Source organism: Miscanthus floridulus, chromosome 13 (genome assembly GCF_019320115.1).
Source record: "Miscanthus floridulus cultivar M001 chromosome 13, ASM1932011v1, whole genome shotgun sequence".
NCBI classification, from domain to species: domain Eukaryota; kingdom Viridiplantae; phylum Streptophyta; class Magnoliopsida; order Poales; family Poaceae; genus Miscanthus; species Miscanthus floridulus.
Genome location: NC_089592.1, coordinates 65,016,942 through 65,028,973, shown reverse-complemented (window position 1 = coordinate 65,028,973; position 12,032 = coordinate 65,016,942). Strand labels below are relative to the sequence as shown.

The following is a 12,032-nucleotide window of genomic DNA, read 5'->3' as shown; positions in this document are numbered from 1 at the left end:
GTCCATTTGGCGATGAAGTCAGCAAGAGCCTGAGACTTAATAGTAGTGCGAGGGATATACATGATGTTGTGGTCCATAAGCTCAAGATCCCACTTAGAGATCCATCCCGCGGCATCACTATTGCGGATGATGTCTCCCAGCATGTATAAAGTGACGACCATGACTTCGTGGTCGGTGAAGTAATGCAGGAGCTTTTGGGTCACCATCAGCACGGCGTATAGAAGCTTCTGAACCTAGGGGTATCGAACCTTGGCATCAGAGAGTACCTCACCGACAAAGTATACTGGTCATTGGACCTTCTGGGGTGTCCTGGCTCCTCCCTCTCGATGACGAGGGCAGCGCTTACAACATGGTTGCTTGCCACAATGTAGAGGAGGGATTCTCCCTATTCGGGAGCGACGAGGATTGGGGACGACATCAGTGATTCTTTAAGGCTTTCCAAAGCCTACTGTGCCTCCTCTATCTAGACGAATGTGTCCGTCTTCTTGAGAAGTTTCTAGAGAGGCATCCCTCATTCGCCTATTGAGGAGATGAACTGGCTTAGGGTGGCCAAACAGCCGGTGAGCCTCTGTATGCCCTTAACATTGCGTATAGGGCCCATATTGGAGATGGCCATGATTTTTTTGGGGTGGGCTTCGATGCCACGCTCGGACACGATGTATCCGAGCAGCTTCCCCTTCGGAAACCCAAAAACACATTTTTTGGGATTTAATTTGACGCTGAACCTTTGGAGGTTCATGAATGTTGTAGCCAAGTTTGTGATCAGGTCGCTGGCTTGAGCCGGTTTCACCACTATCATCTACATAGACGGTAATTGTTGGTTTCAGCCACTCAACTTGGTCAGGCTGGTCAAGCGGGTCAATTTGGTCAGCAAAGCATCGCTGCATGCACCGTTGATAAGTGGTGCCAACGTTCTTCAGACCAAAAGGCATGGTTACATAACAGTATGAACCATATGGGGTGATGAATGAAGTCGTGATCTAGTCGGACTCTTTCATTGTGACCTGGTGGTAGCCAAAGTAGGCATCTAGAAAGGAGAGGATTTCACATCCTAAGGTGGAGTCGATTATCTGGTCTATTGGTGGGAAAGGAAAATGGTCCTTTGGAATCGCCTTGTTGAGGCCAACATAATCAACACACATTCTCCATTTCCTAGTCTTCTTTTTAACAAGAATAGGATTGGCTTGCTAGTCAGAGTGATATACCTCTTTGATGAATTCAGCTGCTAAGAGTTTGGCCCTACGCCTCTCGTCATCAAAGTGATGCAAGCGTTGCTTGGTGGGCTTTGAGCCCAGAACAAGGCGTAGTGCATGCTCGGTGAGCTCCCTTAGTATGTCCAGCATGTTAAAAAGTTTCCATGCGAAGACATCATGATTGGCACGTAGGAAGTCGGTGAGCTCACTCTCCTATTTGGTTGGGTGCTTGGTCCCAATCCACACCATCTTGGTTGGGTCGGTGGGGTCGATCCCCACCGCCTTGGTTTCCTCGGTCGGGTGGAAGGCACATGAGGAGGTTGGCTCATTGCAGTCAAGGACTGCTAGAGTCGACAAATTCCTAAGCTTCGAGAGCTTGGTGGAGTTGGTGACAGCAGCAGCGAGCTCATAATGCTCGTGGTCACACATATAGGCGTGCAAAAATGTGCTACCCATGGTGATGACGCCATTCGGTCCCAGCATCTTCAACTTAAGGTAGGTGTAGTTGGGGATGGCCATGAACTTGGCGTAGCATGGCCTCCCCAAGATGGCATGGTAGGACCCTAGAAAGTCCACCACCTCAAAGGTGAGGACCTCCGAGCAGAAGTTGGCTCAGTCACCAAACATGACAGACAGGTCAATCTACCTAAGCGGGTACGCCTGTGTCCCTGGGATTACACCGTGAAAGGGAGAGCTCACTGGGTAGAGCTCTGACTGGGGGATGCGCATGGTGTTGAGGGTGTCAACATAGAGGATGTTGAGGCTGCTGCCTCCATCCATCAGCACCTTGGTGAGGCGCTTCCTGTGGACGATGGCCTCCTTGCCTTTCCCTTCCTTTGGCTTGTCGGACTACCGCAGAAAGCGCTTGAGGAGCTCATAGTCCTTGTAGAGGTGCTTGACGGGGTAAGCGTGGTTGGTACATGGGCTCTCCATGAGCTTGTTGAAGTGGTCGGGCTGGCCCTACTGGGGCTGCTTGCCCGCACGATCAGTCACAGCGACCAAGGTTGGGTTAGTCGATTGGCGCTGATCCTTCTTGCTCTTCTTCCCCTTTTGTGTAGAGGGGCCCTCACCTTGGTCCTCATGCTTGGCCTTTTGTGTAGACCACCCCGACCACCTCATCGTCAGAGGCATGGTTCGTGACGATGTCAAGTAGGTCATGGGTGGTACAGGGCTTCACATAGCTGAGCTTGTGGATCAAGGACTCATAGGTCATCCCAGAGAGGAACACGCTGATGATGTCCGCGTTGACGACATCAAGAAGGGAGATGCACCGCTTTGAGAACCTATGGATGTAATTCCGTAGGGACTTGTTGGGCTCCTGCTGGCAACTCTTAAGGTCCTAGGAATTCCTAGGATGGACATATGTCCCCTAGAAATTGCCAACAAAGACTCTCTTGAGATCCGCCTAGTCATGGATGTTGTTGAGCAGAAGGAATTCGAGCCATGCTCGAACATGCTCCCCACACAGATGGGGAGGTATTGGATGATGAAGTGGTCATCATCTACTCCTCCAGCTCGGTAGACAAGCCAGAAGTCTTTGAGCCATATATCGGGGTTGGTCTCCCTGGTGTATCTGGCGATGTTGGTGGGTGGTCAGAAGCGATATGGGAATGGCGCTCTCTAGATATGACAACCAAAGACCTATGGCCCTAGGACGTCTGGGCTAGGGCAACGGTTGTTTGGTCGGTCTCCACGCCTGGGGTGTGTGTCCCCACACTCCTCGATTGTCAGGCTGAGATTCACGCCGCCTGCTCTCACCACCACTCGATAGACGTCATCATCATGCCAAGCATGGCGTCGATTGTTGATGATGCAGCGAGTGTCACGGTTCGTCCTGAGACATTCGGACATAGGTGGCCGGTGTGGAGCGAGCATCGGTTTGGGCTGTGGTGTAGCCACGACCTCCTGCCCCACTCTCGGCAACTGTAATGCGAGTGGATAGAGCGATTTGACTAGTGTGGCCCTAGTCCCCCGGTGGGGCATGAGACCGTGAGCTGGTGTCGCGACGCGGAGCTCTCCGCCTGCTGAACAGCAGCGGTCTCTACCAACACTCGGAGGTTCCGGTGGATTGCCTGTTCCTATGGGTCCATAGGCTTGGGGAGGCCGCGCAGAAGCATCGTCGTAGCAGCGATGTTCTGGCCAGCTCAAGCGAACTGAGGAGGGTCATTCCCTCCGTCTAGGATGTTGTGCTGTACCTAATGGACGTGACCTCAGGTGCCACCTACCGGGTTACACGCGCGTGGCGCAGCGTGCTACGCTGAGCGCTCCAGCACAGGTGGCAGCTGGCTATACCACCTTTGTTGCAACTCCTCGCCATGCCTCTGCACACACGCGAGGGCCTCTATTCAAGGGTGTGGAGGGGTGTGAGTCTATAGAGACTCTGCTACCATTGGTGGCTGTCCTAGAGCATCAGCCATTGCGCACTCTTAGGACATAGGGTGGCTAGGTGATGCTGGAGCCATCGCTTTTGACCTCATGATCCATGGTGTCATGAAAGGAGGTGGGTGCGTAGCCCGCCATCCCCATGAATTCGGATGTGAGAGGGGGCGGCATGAGCGTCCTTTAGAGGCCCCACGCATACGCGTCCGTGGTGGACGCGAAGCCGTAAGGGAACCGGTAGCATGGCAATCGCGGTGGGGACAACGGGGTCCCTCTGGAGAGTCGGCGAAAGGTATTAAACAATGAGTAAAGAACAACATGTACATTACCCACTGTGGAGTTTGAGCCCAGAATGGGCTCAAGGCGAAGTGCGAGTGTCTCGATGTTGGGGTCGTCGAGTGGCCCGGGGCCGGTGGAGAGCGCTCCTCCTCTAGTGGATGCTAGGACGAGCGCGTCTTCACAGAGGCGCAGTATGCCAAGTCGGTCGGCGACAAAGTCCAGACTCCCTTAGAGGAAAGTCTAGAGCTACTGGAAGACGGGAGGAACCACATCCCAACAAGTGGGAGCGTAGGAAACTCTAGTGAGCCAAAGCGAATCGTATCGCTTGAGCCGACCATGCCAAAGATGGTGGAAAGGTAGGCCATCCGATGACCAAAAGCATGAACGCACGGCGTCCTCCCCATGGACGGCGCCAACTGTCGGTGCAAAAAGTGACCAACAAGTAAATATTTGTAGTTTTGCCATGTGTTGTTATCGGATGTGGCTTAGCACTTAATGACACATGATTTATACTGGTTTAGTCAATGTGCCCTACGTCCAGTTTTAGTCGGTTGGTAACTTTATTCTTGAGCCTAGGTGCTCAAAGTTTGCTGTAGGGTTATAAACGAGTAGGAATGAGAAGGGGGTGTTAGAGGCCCGGTCAGACTGTAAACCGAATGGGCGAGAGTGACGGGTGCTCTAACGTGCGTTAAGTATTGGAGAATTTGCGCTGTGTAGCTAGGGGATTCTAGAACCATTGAGCTATTCGAGTGCTCTGGTTGTCTAGAGCCAGAGAGAACGTCTAGCCTCATTACTTTCGAGAGCCGAGAGAACATCTTCTAGAGAGGAGAGATCACATCCCCTTTTATAGTTGAAGGGGATGGCCTTATAAGTTAGAGAAAGGAAGAATGGATACGTGTGCTACCTAGGCTTGTTGCCCACGCTGTTGGGTACGAGACGGTCGTCGGCGCCCACAATATTGTTTATGTCAGACACATATGGCAGGCTCTACTGTGTTCACCTAGTACGACAAACGTCGGCGCCAATAATACTGTTTGTACTCTAACATGCCTGAAAGGTTGCATAGTGCTCGTCTGGCATGACAAGCTGGCACTATCCTGAAGGCGCGGAGGGCAAGGCAGGGTATGGTCCTCGGTATTGCGGTTGACTTGAGCGCCTTACCTTATCTGCTTTGCCTGATCCGTGGACCCTCACCGAGCGGGTGTCCCTGATCGGTCGTTCCCAGTTGGCTTCGACTAGGTCGGTCGGGGAAGAATCATGAGCAGAGGTCTGGCGTATCCCCGGTCATAAAAAGAGGTCAGAGTCGGACTATGTCCCCACCTTGGCCAGGCCTTCCGGTCGGGGACCGGATCGTTGTCCTGGCCTATCATTATGTTCCTGGGCTAGCCCAAGAGGGGCGCGTTTGTCACGATGCCGTCTGCTGGGCCGAACTTTTTGCATGGAAGCGGGTCCATTGGGGACCCTGAGTTTATGAACCCGACATGACCACTCATCGAACTCGGAAAGCCACAGACCGAGAGGCAAGCAAAATATGGGCACTTTTGCTACCGCGATTCGCTCGCGCGCTGTGGCTGACCGGGGCGGTGGTCACGGTTGCGGCGTGGGGGGCAACTGACGATGGGCATGGCATTTTGCGGTGGAGTCAATGTGATCGGCTGGCCGGCTGGGGCTGGCCCCGCCCCGAGTGTCCTACACCTTCTGGGTTGGTGCTCCTCTAGATCGTTCGTTCGACACATGGCGACTGCCCCCGCTTTAGTCCTGTTCGGCAAGACTTACTGCTGATGCGGCTGATTTGTATGATTGATTTGTTGTGAGAGAAAAATATTATTTCCATGGCTGAAAAGTAGGGCTGATTCTGGCTGATGAGCTCAAGCGAACCTTCTTTACTGTAGCAACGTATTGTCAAATCATGGACTAAGTAGGATTAAAAAATTTGTCTCGCAAATTAGTCTCAATCTATACATTTATTTTCATAATTAATATATATTTAATACTCTATGTGTTCAAACATTTAATGGGATAGGAGTTAAAGTTCGCCAGAGGAGCTAGGATACTACAGTACAGCATAGTACAGAGCATGCTGTACTGCGTCTGCTTCTAGATTCCCCACTGCACCGCTCCTTCGTGCGAATACACACGTGCCAGGACAGTAAACGTCCGGCGTCCTGGACAGATATGCTATGATTCTCCTCGTGGGCATAAAAAGAGACCAAGATTTTGTTGTTGACACAAGATCTAGTACCAGCGGGTCTGTGACGGTCAGCCAGAATCCAAATTCACTCCACTCGGGCTGTTCTGGCGATTTGTCAACGGCCATCTACTTCGCACGTCGTAGGATAAAATTGAGCCTACAGCTAAAGTTAAATGCAATTTAATAGTTTATGGATGAAATTGAGTCCAAAATACAAAATTTAAGTACTAAAACGATCATCTTTATAGTTATAGGATGAAATTGAACCAACAACTAAAGTTTGAAAATCTAAACGGCCATTTTAAAAATTGAAGGATGAAATTGAGTCTCGGCTAATAGTTGAGGGACTAAAATAACTATCGTGCCTTAGGTAAACCACTCGTCGGAAATTAAAAAAAGGGGGCTACGATTCGAAATCAGCAGTGCCTTCATCACGAACAACTCTGACGAGTTTTACTACGATGTTTTCTCATTCTTTGTCGTGGTTTGTGCTTTCTCTCGCAGGATATTTTAGGTTTTTACTTGGCGACGGAATATTGATTTGTGATGGGATTTACGTCATGTTTAGTTAGATAGTCTAGAGCAACTTCAAAGACTCTTTATATCATTCTTAGTTTATAAATACAAATAGTGATTTTGGTAAAAAATATCCTCCAACAACATCTTTAGGCCCTATTTAGATGCATGTATATTCACTTCAATCCATATGTGGTGGAGTAGATTGGGATAGAACTTAGTTTAATTCCACGTACTCCAATCCACTTCAACACACATGATTTAAGATGGATATATGTGCATCCAAACAAGACCTTAATTGGATCTTCAAATATAGACATCCTCTATCTATATTTCTGGCTAGCCAAAGAACGAAGATGGCTCTCTAGGGCGCACATAATAGAAAAAGCTATTGGAGGGTGCAAATATAAAATATATATATAACAATTTTTACTCAAATAACTCTTCAAGTGATGATTTATTAGAGAGTAAATTTTAGAAAGACTCTTAAAGATGCTCTTTATATGCAAAAGTCATTGATTATTAGCTAGCCAATTATTAGTAAGATATTGTTTGGATCCAACTGCTTAGAGCATCTACAAAGGTAACTAAAAATAATCTGAAAAATCTAGTTTTGCAATCTTTCCAGTATTAGAAAGGAAAAAGTAACTCTATCACCAATTGTTTTTTAATAATTTGCACCTAAAAATGAAAAATAGTATCCATTTGAAGAATTTTGTCACTGCTCGTGCCACACGGACACTGCACCATTCCGCAGCTAGCCGCCCCACAACCAGCCATCTACCAACACCTAACTGACACCAAGATCTTTCTAAGACAGGATCTCCGTTGCTGGCTCTATCTCGCAATATTCTTTGATCTGAAAATATGGTGACCGTAGATCCCATTCTGTCGAACCTCCTAGGCGATATAGAGGAAACCCTGACTGTCATCCTTGACACCTTAACTCACGGCTAGAACCTACAAAATAGAATCTCCATTTATTCTCAGATATGAAAATAGTACAAGAGATTCAATTCTGATGAACTTCACGGTGGCGGTAAGGGAAATTGAGTAATGAAAAAAATAATTGCCACCCCATAATATGGAGTAGTCATGCTTTGCGTATCGTTAATGTGTGGATGCCTTTTAGTTTTCTAGGCGAGGATAGATTGGGAGTTAAGATATTGAGTTGTTGTAGGAGATTTTTTTTTCCATCCTGTCCAAAAATCAAGATTAGGTGTAGCTTTACTAAACTATTGGAGATGCTCTAACAGGTAGTTAAATAGTTGGTTGAGGGTGTATATAAACTTCATGTTCGCTTGGAGGATTTCTGGAGGAATTTGGATGGTTTGGAGGAATGCTGGAGGAATTTGTGAGAGAAAAACACTGTTCCGGATGAAAAAAGAAGCGGATCAAGCCAGGTTTAAGGGCACGCGAACGGGGTGGTGCACACGCATATCCGAATTTAAACTTTAAATCTTTGACCAATAGTTTGGCTGATAAATTTTAATGCGGATATATTTGTAATTAAATATGCTATATGACTATCATAAGTTTATAAGTATAAATAATAATGTTGGTGTGAAAAGTGATTAACACATAAATATTTATAGTCTTGCCGTACGTTGTGATCGGATATGGCCTAGCACTCAATGACATAGGGTTTATACTGGTTCAGGCAACACGCCCTACGTCCAGTTTGAGTCGGTCGGTGATATTATTCCTAAGCTCAGGTGCTCGAAGTTTGCTGTGGGGTTACAAACGAGAGAGAATAAGATGGGGGGTATCTGAGGTCCGGTCGGACTCCGGACCGAAGGGCCAAGAGTGAAGGGAGCTCCGACGTGCGCTAAGTGTTCGAGTGTATGCTTTGTTTGACTTTAGAGTTGTAGATCCAAGCAGAGAGAATCAAAGTGATCCGTTTGTTGTTCGTTGGAATCCTCCTTTTGGAGAGAGCGCATCCCGTTTTATAGATGAAGGGGACGACGTTACAAGAGAGATAGAGTGAGAGAAAGAGAAGTGTGTGTGCTACCTAGTCTTGTTGCCCACGCCATCGGGTACAAGGTGGTTTGTCGGTGCCCACAATACTGTTGACGCCCAGACGCATGTGGTAGGCTCCATCGTATTCTTCTAGTATGGCCAATGTCGGCGCCTACCATACTGTAGAACATATGTTGGCGCCCATAATACTGTTCATGTCCTGCCATGTCAGAAGGTTGCAAAGTACTCTTTTGACATGGCCTGACAGTACTGTCCTACGGGTTTGCAGGGTACGGTCCTCGGTATTGCGGTTGACTTGAGAGTCCTGCCTTACTTGCTCCGCCTGATTTTTTGAGTCCTGACCGAGCAGGCGTCCCCGTTCGGTTGTTTTCCAGTCGTCTCCGACCGCGCTGATTGGAGAAGAGCTATAAGTAGAGGTTCGATAGCCTTTTGGTCGGAGAGGCGGACTGAGGTAGCGAGCATCGTTCCTCCTTGGCTAGGCCTTTCGGATGGAGAGGCGGGCCAGAGTCAGAAGCGAGGGTCGTCCTCTCCTTAGCCAGGCCTTCCGGTCGAGAGGTGGGCCGGAGTCGGAAGCGAGCGCCATTCCTCCTCGGCCAGGCCTTCTGGTTGGAGAGGCGGGCCGGGGTCGAAAGCGATTGCCATTCTGCCTTGGCGAGGCCTTCCGGTCGGAGAGGCGGATCGAGGTCGGAAATGAGCATCGTTCCTCCTTGGCCAGGCCTTCCAGTTGGAGACTGGGTCACCCTTCTGGCCTGTCGTTAGGTATTTGGGCCGGCCCAGGAGTTACGCGTCGTTTGCAACGTCATCCGCTAGGCCGAGCTTTTCGCTAGGAAGTAGGTCCATGAGGGACTCCAGGTTTATGAACCCGACAGGAGCCCTCGGGTGATTTGGATAGAATTGTCTAGGGGATTTTTGTTTTGACAGCGGGTGCGCGCGAGCGCACCTGCGGGTGTAGCCCTCGAGCCCCCAGGTGATTCGGATAGAATTGTCTAGGGGGTTTTGTTTTGCTAGCGGGGGAATTTTTTGTTTTGACAGCGGGTGCGCGCGAACGCACCCACGAGTGTAGCCCCCGAGCCCCTGGACGATTCGGGTAGAATCGTCTAGGGTGGTTTCCGTTTTGCCCATGGGGGAATTTTTCATTTTGATAGTGGGTGCGCGCGAGCGCACCCATGGGTGTAGCCCCCGGGCCTGCATCTGGCTAGTGAGTCAGTTGGAGGCTGAGCATCTTGGTGCTCTTTCCTAGGGCCGTAGACTGTCGTTCGGGGCGTTTCGCCCGTGTTTGTCCCACCCGTGACCTGCATGGTTAGTTGTTTTCCCAAGACGGTGTCGGGCGACCTGAGCCCCCGAGCCCCGTTGGGCTTGGCAGAGGTGGGTCTAGTTCCGTGCGTTACCTCGTCCATGGTTTTTGCAACCGGAGGGTCTGAGCTAATGTCACTTGCCTCGATAGCTCGAGTGACGCACTCGGTGAGCTCGCTAACGGGTACGTTTGAGTGGAATCTGGGTCCATCGTTCATGATGGGGTCGGCATAGCCCTCATGTGGTATTCCACTGCTCCTTAACCAGTGTTCCGATAGATGCCTAGGTCATTCCAGAGACCAACTCAGGTGGCCCGCTGGCCTGACCTCAATGGAGATTCTATGGGCATGGCTCGAGGTTAGGATCGAACGAGAAGGTTCAGATGACCCTGTCTGCTTCTGAGTAGATTGGGCGAGGGTCACTAGGGCTCATCTGTGTTTTCTCCCCTGGCTCTATTTGATGTGAGGTGGCCTCAAGCCCTTCATGGGACGGCCTTCGAACCCCAGTCGGTCATTGCTCATGTTGAATGAGGCAACTACCGCTTCGTGACGCAACACAAAGTGTTGTGATGCATTAGCTGCATATTCGATGCTTTAGATGTATGGGATGAATGAATAATTGCATGAATGTGTGAATGCATGTATGAGAATGGATGAATGAATGATCATGCATCAGAAAAATGAAGTAAGAGGGTTTGGTAAAGTTACCTTGATGACTCGAGTGACCAGCTTGAGGTGTTCTTATCGGACTTGTTCGAATGGCATTCGTGTTCATCATTCATGACAGAGTCAGCATGGCCCACATGGGGTGTCCCTCTTCTCCTTACCTATCTCTCGGCATTCGCCCAAGCCATCTAGTTGACTCAGGAAGCCCATTGGTCTCTCCTTAGCGGAGATCCCATTGTTGGGCCCTTCCAGGTCCTACCTAGGAAGGCGAAGGTCCGCCTGCGTGCGATTGCGCCTTATTTCCCATGCCTAGCATGCAGTAGTGGTGGGCCATGCCTAGGCCATGTCTCGTCTAACCAGGCGTCGTCTCGTCGGGCAGGGCGCATCCCATCGGTCAGGACACGTCCCATCGTGTTCCCATCTACATTAAATCAGGGAAGGGGAAGGTTTTTGCCCCAACCCTTCACCTTTCTCCAACTGCTACGTCTCATCTTTAAATAGGGGAGGGGAGAGGGTTTTCGTCCTGTTCCCTCACCTATTCCCCAACTACCACTTCTCCTCCTTTTTCCTTCTCGCCAAGGGCGTTTGTGTGCCACAATGGTTCCTAGGAGAAAAAGGGGAGAGCGAGGGAGAGGAGAACTCACAGATCTGTTTGTGAGTCTGAAGCAAGATGTCGAGCTAGAGGCCATCCAATGTGGATGAGACGGTGCTGGCTGCCTTCGCCAAGAAGGGGCTACCTCCACCGAATGAGGTGGCGCACTAGAGGGCTCCTACGAGGGAGGCTTTTCTGTGACCTCAGGTTGATGAGGTTGTCTCCTTCCTCGCCTTCCATGAGCCCGAGCTAGGATATCCCATGCACTGGTTCGTACGTGGACTCCTCAATGAGTGGGGCCTGGAGCTACAGCACCTCAATCCGACTAGGGTGCTACACATCGCTAGCTTTGTGACCGTCTATGAGGCCTTCCTCAGGATGGAGCCACATGTGGACTTTTTCCGACAGATCTTCATCGAGCGAGCCTTGTCAGAGGGGAAGCCACCTAGGACTACGCTAGTTGGGGGCTTCACCCTGTAGAAGAAGCTGAGTTCATTGGGCTCCTACCCCATGTACACCCCTGTGACTCCAATTGGGGGTGGCATGGGGAGTGGTTCTACATCCAAAACCCAGCGAAGGCACCATTCCCGCCATTCACCGGTAGAAGGCAGGAGAGGCGGGAGAGCTGGCCATGGGGCCCCTCCAACTGGTAGAATAAACTAGGGATCATCGAGGCAGAGCTCCAAAAGCTATTACAGCATAGCCTCAATGGGCTACGGGTGTTCCACACCTTCTTCCACTATCAGGTCGGCCCACTGGCGAAAAGGACATGGCCAATGTGACTGTACTCTAGCCCGACCAACCTCGGCCGTGCATCGCCGGTAGAGTTGGCGAAGGACAAAGTCTAGAGCTGACTCGACCGGGTGCTGAAACTGAAGGCCTAGGAGACCCTCGAAGGAAAGCTTGGACCTCTCCACACTGGGAAGCCACCCAATCTGGTACAT

At 50.2% G+C, this 12,032-nt stretch overlaps 1 protein-coding gene across 1 annotated transcript; it reads right to left on the bottom strand.

The window, feature by feature from the left end:
- Window positions 1-1,406: 1,406 nt before the first annotated feature.
- LOC136499931 (uncharacterized) lies at window positions 1,407-2,275 on the bottom strand. Its single transcript, XM_066495415.1, has 3 exons — window positions 2,264-2,275; window positions 1,893-2,042; window positions 1,407-1,787 (listed from the first exon to the last, which is right to left on the bottom strand). Exons 1-3 carry the CDS (start codon window positions 2,273-2,275, stop codon window positions 1,407-1,409), a joined length of 543 nt encoding a protein of 180 aa, XP_066351512.1.
- Between the last annotated feature and the right edge of the window lie 9,757 nt (window positions 2,276-12,032).

Bases quoted from the DNA above. Each gene is read 5' to 3' on its own strand.
- LOC136499931 (XM_066495415.1), bottom strand. The intron at 1,788-1,892 runs GTGAGCTCTCCC...TTCTGCTCGGAG, and splicing joins CCCAGTCAGAGCTCTACCCA to GTCCTCACCTTTGAGGTGGT.